The sequence below is a fragment of the Prionailurus viverrinus genome, chromosome B3 (assembly GCF_022837055.1).
Source record: "Prionailurus viverrinus isolate Anna chromosome B3, UM_Priviv_1.0, whole genome shotgun sequence".
Taxonomy (NCBI): Eukaryota; Metazoa; Chordata; class Mammalia; order Carnivora; family Felidae; genus Prionailurus; species Prionailurus viverrinus.
The window spans coordinates 26,899,478-26,918,820 of record NC_062566.1 but is presented as its reverse complement, the minus strand read 5'-3'; the positions used below and the strand labels follow the sequence as shown (position 1 = coordinate 26,918,820).

The 19,343-nt window shown below is 41.4% G+C and overlaps 1 protein-coding gene across 4 annotated transcripts in view; it reads right to left on the bottom strand.

Annotated features, from left to right (window-relative positions):
* The window catches only part of EDC3 (enhancer of mRNA decapping 3), a 60,489-nt gene that overhangs the window by 16,920 nt on the left and 24,226 nt on the right, over positions 1-19,343 (bottom strand). For all 4 annotated transcript variants that reach the window (XR_007153345.1, XM_047864426.1, XM_047864424.1 and 1 more), the window contains exon 4: positions 5,886-6,221. Coding sequence is in view for 3 of the 4 variants with exons in the window: in XM_047864426.1 (XP_047720382.1) it covers positions 5,886-6,221 (336 nt within the window). In the remaining variant the exon portion in view is untranslated. The remainder of the gene's footprint in view (positions 1-5,885; positions 6,222-19,343) is intronic.

Sequence of the window (19,343 nt, the reverse complement as noted above, 5' to 3'; positions counted from 1 at the left end):
ACCAGAACTGCTTTTACCAAGACAAATGGGCGTGGGTAAGTGGTAATGGACGCAAAGGGAGCTCAGACCAGAGAGCCCCACTTAAACTTTGACTTGATCGTTTTGCAAGACAGTAAATAGTAACTCGTTTCCGGTCATCCTCCTCATAATACATTTGCTGCTCCTCAAATCTCAGTGGGCAGATAGTATGGTGGCAAAGAAACATCCTTCAGACAAAGCAAATGGGACAACTGCAGAGATTTGGGGCCTGCACTAACAGCCCCCCCCCCCCCCCACTGCCTCCCATCTGGGCTTCTAAATACTAGAGGGCTGAAGGAGGCTACACAGTGGAAAACAAATGGCAGAAGTTAAACAAGAATTCTACCCAATAGGAAGGGCTCTTAAATAAATATACCCAAGAAGAATTTATCAGAACTCAGGAAATGAAGAATTCGAGACACTTTAAAGTCATTCCTGACTGAAAGGTTTACTGGACCACTTAATGCCAACAAAATGGGAATAACAAAACGAGGAGAACAGGGCAATCTCACAGATGTGCTGTGAAAACTGTGACAAGCACGTGAAGTACTCAGAATGGTGCCCGTGACATAGTCATCATAAATACCCAATGAACTTTCAATACTATGACACTGATCACAATGCTGTTGCTTCTCCTAAAACAGGTTCCCACCATCCCCTTTCTGCCGCCTCTAAACCTTGTACACAGTTCTATTATTTGTTTACACATTTAGTTACTCCTGAGGCCCCTGAGGTGGCAGACAATGACTAATGACTTACCCAGAGGGTCTAGAACGGTGCCTGGCACGTGGCAGAAATTTTATAAACGTAGATGCTTTGAAATAACCTTACTGAGGCAGCCTTTGCAATTCTATTTGAAGTCAAATACTAACGATCACAAGCTGGGCATTGTACTAGCTGCTTTTCCACATGATCTCATTTAATTGACAATTTTATCCCACTTTACAGAGAAGGAAATAGGCTCAGTAGCCCCACCTTGGCTCTATAACTGTGCTCTCTGACTCTACAGATGCCTCCTCACTGAAGCCTGCATTAACTCCCTGACCTCTCTCTCAGTGAGGTAACTCTACTGCTTGTCTTTTCTGAGCTCAGCCACAAAGCACTGCGGGCAGAAAAATCACAAAACCATGCAGACTTGGCCCACTGCAGACTTACGCAGTCTAACTACCACTAGACACTCACGGCCATTCTTCCTGCCCCACGGGCTTGATGCCTTTCAACACTCCCGCCCACTCAACCCTTTTCTACCTGTTTCCAACCATCACACTCCTCTGTACCATTTCTCTCACAGCTCTTTCCTTCCACTCAGAGCCCCAAACCTCTGGTAATGAGTTATGTCCAGAGCTCAACCAGTCTTGCTGCTCTCATCCCTCTGTCCTCCCACTGTACCCTGAATTCTATCATGAGACCAGTCTTCGTAGACTAAAAGTCTTCCTAAAAGAGATTTGAGATAATGTCATTTTCAGAACCCTTAAGCTGCTCTCTATGGCATAGGACAAGGACAGCATATGCACACAAGGCTCTGTGCTCCGGTCCAAAGTATTTTTAATTCCTGTTAGTCCCCCATGCAAACTCAGTGCCCTGGCCAAACCAGACAATGGCCAATCTCCCATGGCTCTTTCACACTATTCACCAGCACCTACCAGCCCACCCACGCATCTCCTCTTCCTCTCTGCCTAGCGAAGATTGCCCAGTGGTTCAAGGCTTCTGTCCTGCTCCCTTTGTGAAGCCGTCCCTCATCAGCCCAGCCTTCAGGACCTCTCCTGCTTCTCAATATCCAGTGCAATTAATGTCCACGCTCACAGGACTCTAGGCATATATGGTATCTTCCCATTTTCTGATACACTTTAATAACGAACGCAAGGTCTTAGAGTCACTTACACAAAATAAGCACAGTATTCTGACCGAATGGTTGTAAGTATTTCTTTTAGAGTATTATGAATGTTGAGCAAAGATTCTACTTCGAAGCCTTATCTCTCTCCTAACTAGTGTTCTTTGGGGACCGCTTACCACCGAACACAGAGAGCGCACACGCATCTCACACTATTTATAGCCAAACTTAACACACAAGTATATGACTCCTGGATATCATTATTTAGCAGGGTAAGTCCAAGTGGAGGAATATCTGACAATCTGTGACTGTTGGAAACAGCACTATCAAAGGACTCAAAAAGGCTTTCCAGAGAGAAAAGATTTGGGTTAAACAAAGAGCTAAATTTAGTTGCTTCCTGAACGTGTTTTCCCAATCAACAGACCTTTTAGAACACTGCCCCCATCACACACACACACACACACACACACACACACACACACACACACACAGTTGGCAGAGGACTGCCAAGAGGAGTGTAAGCAATGACAGCATAACGGCTTAGAAACAGTTGACACCACTTAGCATGCAGTTAGTGTGCTGGATACCAGCAGCAAGCTGTCAGAATCCCAAAACCCAAGCCATCACCAAATGGGTGGTAAACATGTTGCTCTTTTGCTACCCTGGGGATTAGCAGAAAACAAGATATTTGGGGTTCTAGGACACGAATGCTCAAAGGCTAGTTGGGGAGCCAGCCAAGTCACTCCCCCCAGAGGCTGATCTAAGCTGGCCCATTCCTGAGGGAATACTAAAAAGAAACGACTGCAGTCTATTTTGCTATTACATGCCCTTCTCTTCTTATACTATATTCTTCTTCCTTTTTAACGTATCCACATTTGGAAGATAAAATGAAATATAACAGATAAGGTTTATAAGAGCCTTTATCTCTCTGGGCCTCAATGTCCTCATGTGTAAAATGAGAAAATCATACTAAGTGATCAAGTAACTTAACACTAACATTTGATGGTCTTAGGTTATTCCCCCACCTATTCCAGATAGTCTGCCTATTCTAACTGTAACATTTGCATAGTAAACCCAAGTGGAAAAGTGCCCCCAGCCGTGCACTATCTGAATAACAGTAAAAACCTACTTTGAGGCTTGTCTCTTGTTCCTGGAGCAGAGTTGAAAACCACCTGTAGGAGAAGCTGCTCCGCAAGGCAACAGCTCGCTTGCTCTACTTCCAGCATAGACCCTGCTTGGCAAAAGGGCTTCATTTGCATTCCTGATCACTATTGATGACAAAGGGGAAAACCAGATGGCATGAAGCTGCAGGGCCTCTCCTCCTCTCACTGTCATGCCTCAGTCAGGTACAACTGGTCACTATACACAAGCCGCCATACCGGAGTTCTTGGCTGAGGACCAGCTCATGGGGTTTGTAGTATGTTTGTTAATGGCAATTCTGGAAAAGTTTCACATAAGAGAGGGAACTTTTTACTTCGGTCATTAAATTAAACTAGGTGCAAAAATCAAGTTAGGGAGGTGGAATGTATAGTAGGAAAAAACTCCCACCCCTCCCCTTTGCCTACTCTAGCAATGTTTTCTCAGGTTCTTTTTAGATCTGAGAATCTTTCCTGAGTCTATCATTCCCTCCCTTTTAGCCACTTCATTCCAAGGCAGTCTATATCTCCCCAAGCTCAGGGATTTCAGGGAAATGACAACCGCATGGCCCAACCACCTCAGCTCAGAGAGCCACCAGCAGAGGCAGCTTATTTTACTAATGAGGGCAGTAAAAAAGGGGAGCCATAGGGGTAGATAAATAGCAGAATCTGTACTATCAGACCTGTTGGATGACAGCTGCCTTTGAAAAGTTTAAAATCTGGCAAATTAAGCCTGATTCTGAGCTAGGCTGTTTGCCTATGCATAGGTGGTAAAAATCAAAGGAGTTCAGCAAGTTACACTGTCAGTGCCACTTAGGGAAACTACCTTAGTAAAGAGGCATGCCCACCAGAATCTGCCAGTGACCGATGGAAAATAACTTGGTAATCTCTCTTAGCCTCAGAGTCGGCTTATTTTTTGTTTTAGCGTGGAAAGCACATGCAAATTTCTATACTCAGCAAACCAAATACATCAAAACCCTATTACCGTCTACAAAAAAGCCACACCACATCTGATTTTGCTCCAAATGTAATTAAGTCATCTCCATAATACTTCCTATAACTGCTACTACTGTTCTAGATTTATATTCCCTATATTCAAACCCTCAAACCAAAATGAATATTGTACTTAGTTCCTTCTCTACTTAATTAAAATGATTATGATGCCTTTGTTCTTTAAGATCCTTCAGTAACAATGGTTTTCAAACTGTATTCCCAGAAGCCCAGATAATAATGTGGTTTGGGGTGGGACAGGGAGAGGGGTGAAGAAGACCACTTCTCCACAGCTGCATTTATCTGCCTCAAATGCCACGTTTGAAGAAAAGCTCCTAATACTAAAAAAAAAAAAAAAAAAAAAAGAGGAAATACAAACCAAAACCACATTGAGATATCACCTCACGCCAGAGTGGCTAAAATGAACAAATCAGGAGACTATAGATGCTGGAGAGGATGTGGAGAAATGGGAACCCTCTTGCCCTGTTGGTGGGAATGCAAACTGGTGCAGCCACTCTGGAAAACAGAGTGGAGGTTCCTCAAAAAATTAAAAATAGATCTACCCTATGACCCAGCAATAGCACTGCTAGGAATTTATCCAAGGGATACAGGAGTGCTGATGCATAGGGGCACTTGTACCCCAATGTTTATAGCAGCACTTTCAACAATAGCCAAATTATGGAAAGAGCCTAAATGTCCATCAACTGATGAATGGATAAAGAAGTTGTGGTTTATATACACAGTGGAATACTACTTGGCAATGGGAAAGCATGAAATATGGCCTTTTGTAGCAACGTGGATGGAACTGGAAAGTGTTTGCTAAGTGAAATAAGTCATACAGAGAAAGACAGATACCATATGTTTTCACTCTTATGTGGATCTTGAGAAACTTAACAGAAGACCATGGGGGAGGGGAAGGGAAAAAAAGTTACAGAGAGGGAAGGAGGCAAACCATAAGAGACCTTTAAAAAAAAACTAAGAAGGGGGGGTGGGAGGGAGGGGAAAGTGGGTGATGAACATTGAGGAGGGCACATGTTGGGATGAGCACTGGGTGTTCTATGGAAACCAATTTGACAATAAATTTCACATAAAAAAAAGAAACTTGGGGCATCTGGGTGGCTCAGTTGGATGAGCGTCTGACTTTAGCTCACGTCATGATCTCAGTTTGTGAGTTTGAGCCCCGCGTCAGGCTCTGTGCTGACAGCTTGGAGCCTGGAGCCTGCTTGGAATTCTGTGTCTCCTTCTCTGCCCCTCCCCTGCTCATGCTCTCTCTCAAAATAAAATAAACATTTAAAGAAAAGAAAAAGAAAAAGGAACTTAAAAACCATTGAGGTAATAGACTAGACTACCCAATATAGTGACCTCGGTGACTACCCGGGCACTAGTTGGTTACATGAGAATTAGGACTAGCCAAACTTCCAGATGACCAGGGCTCTCAGGAGATAAGGACAGCATAGTAAACAAACGTAATTTATTAAAACCCTAATTTTAGCCAATGGTGTCAACCATCCATCTCCAACTGTTTTTTACCCCAACAACTAGTGAATCAGAGTTGAACCTCTGGTAAAATGTAAAGGCAGTAATAGGCAAGCCAAAGTGAAAAGTCAAAGATCTGATTAGTTGGCTCCTATGCCTTTAGTTGTTAATCACAACACACTAAATAAAGAGCAGACCAGATCCTGTCAGATGTAGGATATAAATGGACATGAAATCAGCCCCCTACCCTATGCTGTGATAGGTAGGATGCTACATTAGCCACAATTCCCAAGAGACAATGATAATAAGCCAACCGCAAAGCCACTTTAGTTAATTCCTACTGCAAGCCTCTGATTCAGAATCTAGGTCATTGTGTTTCAGGCATAATGGAGAGGGAAGAGCAGCCGGTGGAAAGCGGACCTGGTGCAACTCACCAGTGCAGAACTCCTTGCTAACGTTGTGGGGCACAGTGATCCGCCGGTAGACAATGGGCTCCGACTCCAGGATGTTCTCATCGTGGCGGTACCGAGTAGGCCTTTCATTTGGGATGCCCCGGGAACGGGTACCAGTTCTCCTCTCATAGGTATCAATCTCTTCAAACACAGCTGCCTTGTCAAAAAGGGCCAGGTTCCCTTCAAAATCAAAATCTGTGTCTGGGATCTCCTCGATATCATCCCCAAAGCACTCGTCATCTTTATTCTTCATTTGGCCATTCTTTAATCCACTTTTCTTTGGAGTTGCCTGATTTGGGTGTCTGCTACTAGATGACCCTGGAGGGAAAAACAGGGACTAAGGTCAGTATGCCGACAGTAAGTGCTCAGTGGAAGTGGAAAATGCATTAGTGCTTTATGGAGAGTGTTACAGGAATCAAAGTGAAGATTGTAAAGAAAGGTAAGCTATTCCTAGATCGTATTAAGTAGCACAAACTACCACAAATCTCCTGGAATAATAGATTTCATATATTACCTAAGTAATAATAAATATAAAATAAGTACAACTCCTGGAAATCCTAACCAGTTCTACCCTTCACAAGGAAACTGGTAATGACAGAGGCTTTTTTTTTTAACAACTGAATGTCAAAAAAGTGGAAGGGCGCAATCCCTATCAAAATAACACCAGCATTCTTCACAGAGCTAGAACAAACAATCCTAAAATTTGTATGGAACCAGAAAAGACCCCAAATAGCCAAAGAAATCTTGAAAAAGAAAAGCAAAGCTGGAGGCATCACAATCCCGGACTTCAAGCTATACTACAAAGCTGTAATCATCAAGACAGTATGGTACTGGCACAAGAACAGACACTCAGATCAATGGAACAGAATAGAGAACCCAGAAATGGACCCACAAACGTATGACCAACTAATCTTTGACAAAGCAGGAAAGGATATCCAAAGGAATAAAGACAGTCTCCTCAGCAAATGGTGCTGGGAAAACTGGACAGCAACATGCAGAAAAATGAACCTGACCACTTTCTTACACCATACACAAAAATAAACTCAAAATGGATGAAAGACCTAAACGTAAGACAGGAAGCCATCAAAATCCTAGCAGCACTTCCAACAGATCCTAAAGGTTCCATCAAAATCCCAGAGGAGAAAGTAGGCAAAAACCTCTTTGACCTCAGCCACAGCAACTTCTTACTCAACATGTCTCCAGAGGCAAGGGAAACAAAAGCAAAAATGTACTACCGGGACCTCATCAAAATAAAAAGCTTCTGCACAGCAAATGAAATAAGCAGCAAAACTAAAAGGCAACCTACGGAATGGGAGAAGAGATTTGCAAACAGCATTATCAGATAAAGGGTTAGTATCCAAAATCTATAAAGAACTTACCAAACTCAACACCCAAAAAACAAATAATCCAGTGAAGAAATGGGCAGAAGACATGAACAGACACTTCTCCAAAGAAGACATCCACATGGCCAACCGACACATGAAAAAAAATGCTCCACATCACTCATCAGGGAAATACAAATCAAAACCACAATGAGATACCACCTTACACCAGTCAGAATGGCTAACATTAACAACTCGGGCAACAACAGATGTTGGCAAGGATGTGGAGAAAAGTGGATCTCTTTTGCACTGCTGGTGGGAATGCAAACTGATGCAGCCACTCTGGAAAACAGTATGGAGGTTCCTCAAAAAATCAGAACTACAATATGACCCAGCAATTGCACTCACTACTAGGTATTTATCTAAGGGATACAAGTGTGCTGTTTCGAAGAGGCACATGCATCCCAACATTTATAGCAGCACTATCAACGATAGCCAAAGTATGGAAAGAGCCCAAATGCTCATCGATGGATGAATGGATAAAGATGATGTGGTACACACACACACACACACACACATGCATGCACGCACAGGGGAGTATTACTCAGCAGTCAAAAAGAATGAAATCTTGCCATTTGCAACTACATGGGTGGAACTAGAGCATATCATGCTAACCGAAATTAGAGAAAGACAAATATAGGACTTCACTCATATGAGGACTTTAAGATACAAAACAGATGAACATAAGGGAAGGGAGGCAAAGATAATATAAAAACAGGGAGGGAGACAAAACATAAAAGACTCTTAAATATAGAGAATAAACAGAGGTTTGGGGGAGGGGTTGAGGGGGGATGGGCTAAACGGGTAAGGGGCATCAAGGAATCTACTCCTGAAATCACTGTTGCACTATATGCTAAGTTGGATGTAAATTAAAAAAATAAATATCTGAGAAAAAAAAAAAAAAAAAAAAAAGAAAAGTGGAAGGGCAAGGGTACAGCAGTCTCTTCCCACAGGTCTGAGTGGTTTGACCCCAAATGTCCAGGAGTAAAGAGAGAAATATCCCCAGAATAAAAGAAGATCAACTCCTCATAACCTGAAGTTCACAAAAAACTACTACTCAACTGGCTCCGAATTCTATGCTTCCCAAGCAAACAACCTTCTAATTTTTAATGTGGTCTTAGCCTAGAACCCAGCAGGAGGGAATCTCTGGTTTAGAGAGATTCCAGATCTTGAGCCAGATATACATCTATCACTGTTCGTATTTTGACTTATAAACCTGTTTTTAGATCTCTCTTTTTTAATGTTTATTTATTTTTGAGAGAGAGAGAGAGAGAGAGAGAGAGAGAGAGAGAGAAGGAGAGGGACAGAGAGGGACAGAATCCAAAGCAGGCTCCAGGTTCTGAACTGTCAGCACAGGGCCTGACTTGGGGCTCAAACTCACAAGCGTGAGATCATGACCTGAGCCGAAGTTGGACACTTAACTGACTGAGCCATCGAGGCACCCCTAGATCTCTTAATGTGATCTTTTCTCAGAATTTAATACTTGTAGGGAAGCAATTTCTGAACCATCAACCGACAAGGATCATACTGACCTGATTCTACAGTGACCACACCAAGATGCACATCAACACCAGAACAGCAGACACTCTCTATCTGGCCACCACACATCAGTCAACTACTCTTCTAGCAGCCAAGACAGAAAATCCCACAGAATTCTCCACACCATCCACTCCTAGAGAATCCTGAATTGAGTTTATATTCTGACCATCCTGAAAGGGTGGACCAGGCTAATGGTATGCCAAACTGAACCTCCAATATGGTTTAAGTAAATGTGATGTGCTTCCTTTTGAAAGACTGAGATCTTTAATTACTGAAAATACTTAAATAGAGGTTAGAATGATCACGAGCAAACTCCCTCACATACAGCATCCCAACTATACTGCTCTACCTTCTCACAGCAACTCCCTTCTACCCCATGGAGGAGCCAGGACACCTAGGCTCTAGCTGCAGTTCTCGTTAACATGTTACATAATCTCAATTTCCTTGTATGTAAAATGCTCACTGTTTTATCCCCAGCAGAGTTCCTAGCACACAGCAGGCAGTCAATAAATATTTGTTTAACAAATTAATCAACATTGGCAAGATCAATTGCAATAATTATTCTGAAAGATGTGTACTGTGCAAATATAACTCGTGTCCCCAAGTCTTCCTATTGCCAAATATTGGTATAGAAAAGGGCTGAGCTGGAAGATGAGATTTAGGTCTCTGAAAATAACTAAGCTTGGCCAAAATTATAAAGGAGAGGAAGATCTAGCTGAGCCACCATCAACAGCTTGGATTATAAAACAATGACAAGATTGTCAAAATGTGGGTTAAGTTCTAGTTCCAATAATCTGACAAAAACATTTAGTGAGAGCATGCTATGTGCCACAGCCAGGTAAATAACCAAGACATGCTACTCAAAAAGGAAGGAGGAGAGGGGTAGCTGGGTGGCTTAGTCAATTGAGCGTCCAACTCTGATTTCGGCTCAGGTCATGATCCCAGGGTTGTGGGATCAAGCCTTGTGTCAGGCTCTGTGCTGAGTGTGGAGCCTGCTTAAGATTCTCTCCCAGTCTGTCTGTCTGTCTGTCTGTCTCTCTCTCCCCCTCCATCTACCCCTCTCCTCCGCTTGCACTCTCTAAAATAAATAAATAAATTTTTAAAAATTTTAATAAAAAAATAAATTCTTAAATTAAAACTCTGGCAACAAGTTGCCATGAGACCTTTTCCCATGCAAAAACTGTAGGAAGCACAAATGTTCATTACTGGGGCAAGGGATTCTTGATTTCAGCTCAGGTCATGATCTCATGGTCATGGAATCGAGCTCCTTCTGCTTGGGATTCTGTTTCTCTCTCCGCCCTTCCCCGCTTCGTGCTGTAACATAAATAAACTTTTTTTTTTTAAGGAGGAGTGATATATAAGCAAGCAACTAAAATACAACGTGGTAAGAATTATAACAGAAATTTATATGAAGTATCACAGAAATGTGGATGAAAAAAGCAGAGCTGGATTAGGAATGGGAGAGCAGGCATGAAAATACAAGGTCAGGGTAACACCCTCAGCAATAGAAGCAGGCAGGGGAAGAACTAGAAAAAAGTCCAGTATACAGGACTAATGTTCTGCCTCAATATAAATCAAAGCATACTATTAGAAAACAGGTCTCTGGCCCTGTGGTCTCGGCATACCCAGGAGTGTAAAGGATGATCCACTGGGATGAAGGGAGAAGATATTTCATACTCTATTTTTTCTTTCAACTAAAAAGAATAAGAAATTAAGCTTCATGAATTTAATGTTCAGCTAGAAATTGGCACCCTTATGAGGTTTCATGCCAGCCAATCACTGCCAGTACTTGAGATGTTGGAAGAAAGAGTGATGTTCCATAACAGGACGTGTATCCGTGCAAATGGACTTGCATCAATTTTTTTATGGTAAAATGTACGTTAACATAAAATTTACCATTTTAACCACTTTTAAGTATACAGTGCAATGGCATTAAGTACATTCACACTGTTGTGCAACTATATACATTTTTAGCTACTAAAGCATACTAAAATGAGTAAGTGGCTTAAAAAAGATTCCTATAAAGAAACTATGCATTAAAGATAATACTAATAATGCAATCATAAGTGAGCCAAAGAATGGCAGAGCTAACACCTCTCCGATTCCTCTTACAGGTCTTCTTTAGCTAGAATGAAATTTTTAAAAAATTGATCCGATCTAAGAAGATGGTCTCCCAAATTCAAAAAAGTATCAAGGTTATTCCAAACATGGATCCATATGGACTATCATTGATTAACCTCACCCTAAGTGTATATTCTACATCAGGAGTCTGCAAACTGTTTGGCGCTCACCAAATTCAGCCCACTGCTGTTTCTGCAAATATGTTTTCTTGGAACACAGTCACACTCATTTGTTTACATATTGTCTAAGCCCACTTCTGTGCTGCAAAAGCAACGTTAAGTATGTGAGACAGAGACTTCATGACCGGCAAAGCCTAAAATATTTAACATCTGACCCTGTACAGGAAAAGTAGGCCTCTCAGAGAGAGGTATTCTTTCCAGTTTTGCCTTTTTTTCAGCTACTACCTTTCCGGCGATGAAAAAATTTTTAATTTCTTAATTAACTGAACCCAGGACCGGTTCTTTGAACCTCTGTTTCATTCAAAGTGTTCAGGGTGTCACTTATTAGTCTTTCAACTCCACACTCAGTCTCTGCGGTGTTGGGCTGAGACTCCACAACTGCATTTCTCCTCCTGTCAGGTCCCACTACCAGTAGCAGACATGTGAAGAGAGTGGAAGGAACAAGGAAGGAGGAGTGACACGGGACTGTCTCCTTCTTGTTCGCTTGCTGTTCACACCAGCATTGCCCTGGCAGTCGGTTCCGGTCTCCCGTTTTCCTTTCCGCCTCATGCAGGCAGAACAAGCTTCAGTGCAGCTCCCTGGAACTAATGGCACCAGCTCTGAGAAGCCTCTTCTCTGAACTTCAAGTTTCTGATAACAGCAGCCTGTTCCCTGTTTCCCCTCCCTCAATGTCTCTTTTTGCTTTTTTGGTCCTCTAACACCTACTTAACCAATTCTATTAAATTTCTTCTGAAATAACTAGTATGGTTACTATTTTCTTAAGTGGTATACCAAGATTTAAGAAAATGAGTGACTCACAGCTAATCACCCTGTTCTAACCAAGTATTGATGTTTAATAAGCAAAAAAGTTTTGAACCATTAATAAAATATTCTTTAAAAATATTTCATGTTTATTTCATCCCTTGTAAATTGTAAAGGTAAAGAACTTTCTGAATTACAGACACACAGATATACACAGAAATAGTGCTTACAGCTCCAACCCTAAAATCTCAGACATGGGCCAAGATTAAACACAGACCAGTATAGATGTTAAAGGGCCCATCTTCTCCCAGTGGGGATGAAAATCTTAATTGACTTGAGCTCAAAGTAGACAAATAGAACAGACTAACCAGATTGGCTATTGTCTCTCACCCAACAGAAAGCAGGTATCTAGAAACATTAATCCCCTTAAACAGATCAAGTGATCAAACCATAGAGCCAAACCCCCAGTCACTACTGCTACCAATGGGGAACAGCTTAGCTATAGACAAAGCAAAAACACAAAATTAGTAAGGTAAACTACTAAAGAAACAGTCAGCCAAGGTCCTATTGCTGCCCTGGATTCAGTCCTGGGAGCCAAGAGAAGATGCACCTGGGCTTCATCTCCTCAGAGGTACAACACTGATTTTTGTTTTTATAGCTTTACTGAGGTTTTATCAGTACAGAAAAACCTGTACATACTTAATGTATACAATTTGATGAGTTTGGACATATGCAAAACACTTGTAATACCACGACCACAATCAAGGTAATAAATATCTCCACCTCCCCACCACCTCCAAAAGAGTCCATGACTCATAGTTATTCACTCTGTTGAAAAACCAAATATTAATTTTTCAATAAGCAAAACATTTTGAACCATTAAACCAAATTTAAACCAGTATTACTGTGAAAGTTTACTTCGTGTTTATCTAGTCCTTTTTAATTTGTTCCTCTGTTTCTCATATCTCATGTATATAGCATGTATGTATCGTAGAAAAAAAGCCAATCAATTGGTGAGCCCATCAGGAGTTGTGTCACAGAAATGTTTACTTTTACAAAAGGAAGTAAAAGAAACCTAATGAACTAATAACATCAATATTAGGAGTCAAATACTTCATGCTTATTTTAAGGCACTATTTAGGCCAAAGCACAATTTCCCTGAAGCTGAATATAGTTTATCTGAAAGAAAGGAATCGGGGTGGTCTCCAGGAGTCTCTTTATGTCAGCCAACTGTACCTATAATCATACCACACTGTTCACTGAACCCAAAACACATTTCACCAGGACAGAATTTTGATCAGTATTTTTCTATATTCATTTTTAAAATATTCATTAAGCATCTGCTATCCACTAGGATCTGTGTTAAGTGCTGGAGAGTCAATGGTGAACAATATCAATATAGCCCCAGTCCTCACCTGAAGTTACTCTCACCCCCCTTTACTACCATTCCCAATCACTTCTGCAGACCCAACAGTCAAACTGCCTGTATCTTCCACCATGACACTTTCAATAGGCCCTTGCCACAGGTAAGCAATTTTAGAGTTTTTTGCCCTGTAAGCAGATTCTGTTGTTGCCTATCTAATGTCCAGATCTCTTCCTCAGAACAATACCCATTTTTGTTCAGATAGATACCATACCCTCCTCTCAGGGGAGGGAACAGGTAAATTTCTAAATCAATCATGGTGGTTCTCATGCCAACAACTGATTTAAGCATGGGCACGTGAAGAATACTGGTCAAGAAGACAGAATGGGGTGAAAGGTGGAGAGTAGATCTTACAGCAGTTTCTGATAACAAGGTTTCCTCATTCCTGAAGAACTTTTGATTCTTAATCAGGGGCACTATTATGCCCCAGTGGGACATTTGACAATGTCTGGAGGCATTTTTGGTTGTTACAAGTGGGGGTGGTTGGGAAATATTCCTGGCATCTAGAAGGTGGAGTCCAGGGATGCTGCTAAACGCTTGTCAACTTGCAGAACCTATGCAGCTGGCACCATCTTAGGCTTTGATATGCACATTATCTCAGCTATCTTCAGACAACCCAATTAACCTTAGCATTCTACCAATGAGGAAACTAAGGATGTTCCAAACCGATATGTCTAAGTTAGGACTTGAACTCTGATCGGTCAGATTCCAAATTCCATGGTATTTGTGGAGACAAGAATAAGGAAACCATGTAACTCTGACAGACCTAGGCAAAGTGAAAAGAACTAGCAGAGGATCATGTCTAGAAAACGAGCATAGAAGGCAAAAGCAAAAAACCTATTCAGTACAGCACAATGGTAAAAAAGGAATTCAAAAGCAACAGGAAACAAGTATTCCTTTTTTAGAAGTAACTTTTTGTTAATATATGTTCTTAATAGTGCATAAAATATACAGAAAATTGCAGATATTCACTTAACTTTTTTAAAGTTTATTCTGGTGTGGGGGGAGAGAGGGAGAGAGGGAGGGAGGGAGGGAGGGAACACTCAGGGGAGGGGCAGAGACAGAGGGAGAGAGAGAGAATCCCAAGCAGCCTCTGCAATGTCAGCATGGGGGCCCGATGCAGGGCTCAAACTCATGAACCATGAGATCATGACCTGAGCTGAAGTTGGACGCTTAATTGACGAAGCCACCCAGGTGCCCCGAAAATTGCAGATATTCACTTAACATTTTGACATGTTCCCTTCTAGTCAAAAAATATGCATCCATCTTATAAAGTTTTGTACCTTGCTATCTTGCTTAGGAGCTTCTGTTTCATGAATGATTTCTCCAAATATCTTTTTATAAGATTTTTTTATAGGGGCTCCTGAGTGGCTCAGTCGGTTAAGCGTCCGACTTCAGCTCAGGTCATGATCTCATGGTTTGTGAGTTTGGGCTGACAGCTCAGAGCCTGAAGCCTGCTTCAGATTCTGTCTCCCCCTCTCTCTGCCCCTCCCCCACTCACACGGTCTCTGTCTCTCAAAAATAAATAATAAAACATTAAAAAACATTTTTTGAAGATTTTTTATAGACTATACCCTATTGATGTATACCATGCCTACTGATGAACTTTTAAGCTATTTCTCATTTTTACTGTTACAGACTCAGCCCAAACACACCATCTTGATTACTCCAACTGAAAGATCACCCCCATCTGACCACCTGCAGCAGTGTGGGTACCGTTCATCTAGCACTTGCCCCATACTACCTACTTTGTTCTGCAGTTATCTGTGTTTTTACTCTAACTCAAGGACAATGTAAGCAAACAGAGGGCAGAAATTTGTCATTCAGACCTGTCACCCAATTCTATGCCCTGTCTACCATAAATACACAAATCTCTGAATTCATAAAAACAACCATCTAAAAAAACAAAAAAACACCCCATACAAACAACAAGAGTCTAAAGAAGTCACTAAAGAAAAGGCAACTTGAGATGAACTATGAGAAAGGCAGCTATCAAATCTTTGCGTGACTGAAAAAGACAGGAAGATGAAGCTGTCAACAATAATAAAAGAGGGGGTATGAGGCAAGGGCTTCAGAGGAAAGGAGTTCAGTCATGCCCAGTATGAACGGACAATGAACTATCCTGAATCTATCACAATGACAGATGAAGACAAGCAATTATCAGCTTGAGAGAAGACAGGGCAAAAGCAGCAAAATAGGAAGCCACTTTGGGCTCAGCCTTAAGACTCTATAAACATCACTTGCAACCAAACCAGAGTTGTGTCTTTAGAAGGTATCAGGTATTTTCTCACACTCTGAATACAGAGCTTACATTCACTCATTTGACAAATATACACCAAGGATCAGCTATGTTCCCAACACTGCTAGGAAAGTAGACGGCAAAAAAGGTTTCCAAGAGGAAATACTGACATCATAGGTCAGCAAGAAAAAGATAAGAGATTATAAAGTAAATGAAAAGCAAGCCAATATGCTCAGTTGTCTCTGATTCTTCCTTTTCCTCATACTTTAATACAAATATTGGGAAGTCCTGAGTGAATCAGCTGTCTCAATACTTGGCTTACTCAGCCCAAGGGCCTGGCTCTATGTTTAAAATGGCCTTTGGCAAATAATTAAAACGTGTTTGTTTGAAATATAATACATATAAAACTAAACAGCAAAGCCCTTGTTTAGAATTTAAGATAATAAAATATTGGGGGGGGGGGGATAAAAAAATAAAATGGACTTTGGCCACTAGGAGAGAAAAGCGCTTCCCTTGGAAAAGATAAACAGTGCTTCATAGATTTCTTTACCTTTCAATTACAAAGGCCAAGTATGTGTTAAGACTAGAGGCTGGCCGCCTTCCTGTGCCATTTTGCTGCCAGCCTTTGGCACAAAAGCCCTTTGGCCAGGATAACTTACAACAAACCCATTGTTGTGTAACCCTCAGTGCCACTTATTTATTGGTTTTTGTCACACACACATTGTAAAAGGGAACTTTGTCCTGCACTTAGCACGCTAAAGGGCACCTGAAGGTCAATGGCAAATGTTTTAATGTCAGACTCAATGGGCTTCACGAAGAGATAACGGAGAGCATCTGGAACCTTCTTTTCAACTCCCCAACTTCTAGGCCTTGGTAATAATTCAACTTCTTGGGCTCCAGCACCAAGAAGGCACATCCAGGGCACATCCAAGGAGGTTAAGAAGTTATAGTAGGACCTCGGATGGTGGGATCATTGGTAAAATGAACAGACCATACACAGACCTGTATCCTTAGCCAGTCTCAAATGGTTTCCCTCAGCTTCCGAGGACTAATATTCCATTCATCTACTTGACAAATATGGAGCCTGTCTGGGATTCTCTCTCCCTGCCACATACACACTTGCACTCTCTCTCTGTAAAAAAATATATAATTAATTAACTTAGGACCGCCTGGATGGCTCAGTTGGTTGAGCATCTGACTCTCGATTTTGGCTCAAGTCATGATCTCCTGGTTTGTGAGATGGACCCACACGTCAGGCTCTTTGCTGGCAGCACAGAACCTGCTTGGGATTCCCCCCCACACACACACCCCTTCCCCACTTGCATGTGCACACATTCTCTTTCTCAAAATAAATAAACCTTTAAAAAAGTAAATAAAATAAAATCTGCTTGTGCTAAATCTCTCACAAATGTTGGATTAGGTAACTATAACTAACGAATCCCTCAACAATCATCACTAACCTTAACAGAATACTTAAAAACCAGAACTGAAGAGGGGTGCCTGGGTGGCTCAGTCAGTTAAGCATCCGACTTCAGCTCAGGTCATGATCTCACGGTTCGTCAGTTCAAGCCCCGTGTCGAGTTCTGTGCTGACAGCTCAGACCCTGGAGCCTGCTTCTGATTCTGTTGTCTCCCTCTCTCTCTGCCCCTCCCCCGCTTGCGCTCTGCCTCTCAAAAATAAACATTAAAAAAATAATAATAACAACAAATAAATGCAACTCTACCTATCACAAGCCAATTCCAAGCCACATCTCATCATCAAATTCCCAGGTCACAGACATTTTCCAAACTAATCTGGATTCAGAAGAAGTTCTCTGAAAGAGGATAACATTTTTTTTTTTTTTTTGCCATGATCCCTTTACCCTATTTATGTGCACTTAATAATCTAGGGAACAGACTAAACAGCAAAAGCAGAAGCATCATCCACCAGGGGATACTTTTTGAGAGTGACCCAACTTTTTTACCAGAGTGACTTGTTAAAGATCAAATAAATTACTTGCTTGACGTTAACTGCACTCTTTCAAGAGAGTTGCTATAATTGTTGGTAAGGGGAAAAAAATTCGATAGCCTTACCATAACATCCAGCAATCATACTCCTAGGTATTTACCCAAATGATCTGAAAACTATGTCCACATAAAACCTGCACACAAATGTTTCTAGCAAGTTTTGTTCATAATCATCAAAAGTTGGAATCAGCCAAGATGCCCTTCAATAGGTAAACGGACAAACTTTGATACATCCATACAATGAAATATTATTCAGCAATAAAAGGAAATGAGCTATCGAGCCACAAAGACATGAATGATTTTTTTTTTTTTTTATCTTGAGGGAGAGAGAATGCGAGTGGGAGAGTGGGGCAGAGGGAATCTTAAGCAGGCTCCATGCTCAATGTGGAGCCCAACACAGGCAGGGCTCAATCCCACGACTCTATCAAGATTCAGACACTCTGGGAATGCAAGCTGGTGCAGCCACTCTGGAAAACAGTATGGAGGTGCCTCAAAAAACTAAAAATAGAACTACCCTACAACCCTAGCAATTGCACTACTAGGCGTTCATCCACGGGATACAGGTGTGTTGTTTCAAAGGGATACAGGTGTGCTGTTTCGAAGGGACACATGCACCCCCATGTTTATAGCAGCACTATCAGCAATAGCCAAAGTATGGAAAGAGCCCAAATGTCCACTGATGGATGAATGGATAAAGAAGATGTGGTATATATATACAATGGAGTATTACCCAGCAATCCAAAAGAAGGAAATCCTGCCATTTGCAACTACGTAGATGGAACTGGAGGGTATTATGCTAAGTGAAATCAGTCAGAGAAAGACAAAAATCATATGCCTTCACTCATATGAGGACTTTAAGAGACAAAACAGTTGAACATAAGGGAAGGGAAACAAAAATAATCTAAAAACAGGGAGGGGGACAAAACAGAAGAGACTCATAAATATGGAGAACAAACTGAGGGTTACTGGAGGGGTTGTGGAAGGGGGAATGGGCTAAATGGGTAAGCGGCATTAAGGAATCTACTCCTGAAATCATTGTTTCACTATATGCTAACTAATTTGGATGTAAATTTTAAAAAATAAAAAATAAAATTAAAAAAAAAATGATTCGGACACTCAACTGACTGAGCCACCCAGACACCCCAACATGAATGAATGAATCTTAAATGCACTTTAAGTGAAAGAAGCCTGTCTCAAAAGGCTACCTACCGTGTAATTTTAATTATGTCATATTCTGGAAAAGGTGAAACCTACAAAGACGGTGAAAAGATCAGTACTTGCTGAGGCAGGGGAGAGGTCATGGAGGAAAAAGTGGAAAGACTAAATTGGTGAAACAAGGGATTCTGTATAATACTGTAATGATGGATACAAGGCACTGCAGGTTAAAACTCAGAACCTTAGAGCACAAAGAATAAGCCTTAAAATACGCAAATTTTTAAAAATTCATTGAGGTGGGAGGATGCCAGAATGGGAGGCAGAATGTGACAAAACAATCTGTTACAAATGCATAAAACAAGTCAATGAAGGGAGTGTGATACAGGTTAGTAATTCCAATAGTGCTATACCTGTGCACTGGAACTAAATGATTTATAAGCCCATGGACAACAGGTGGTAGGAGACCAGTCTTTCACTGTTAGAGTGAAAGGTGACAGATGAGAAAATAGAGGTGGCTAGAGTGACGCAGGTAGTAATGGATTCTAGCTGGAGACATCAGTATGAACTCATGCTTAGCTTCATATAGTACAGAAGATTACATATAAAAATAGTATACATGTGGGGTGCCTGGGTGGCGCAGTCGGTTAAGCGTCCG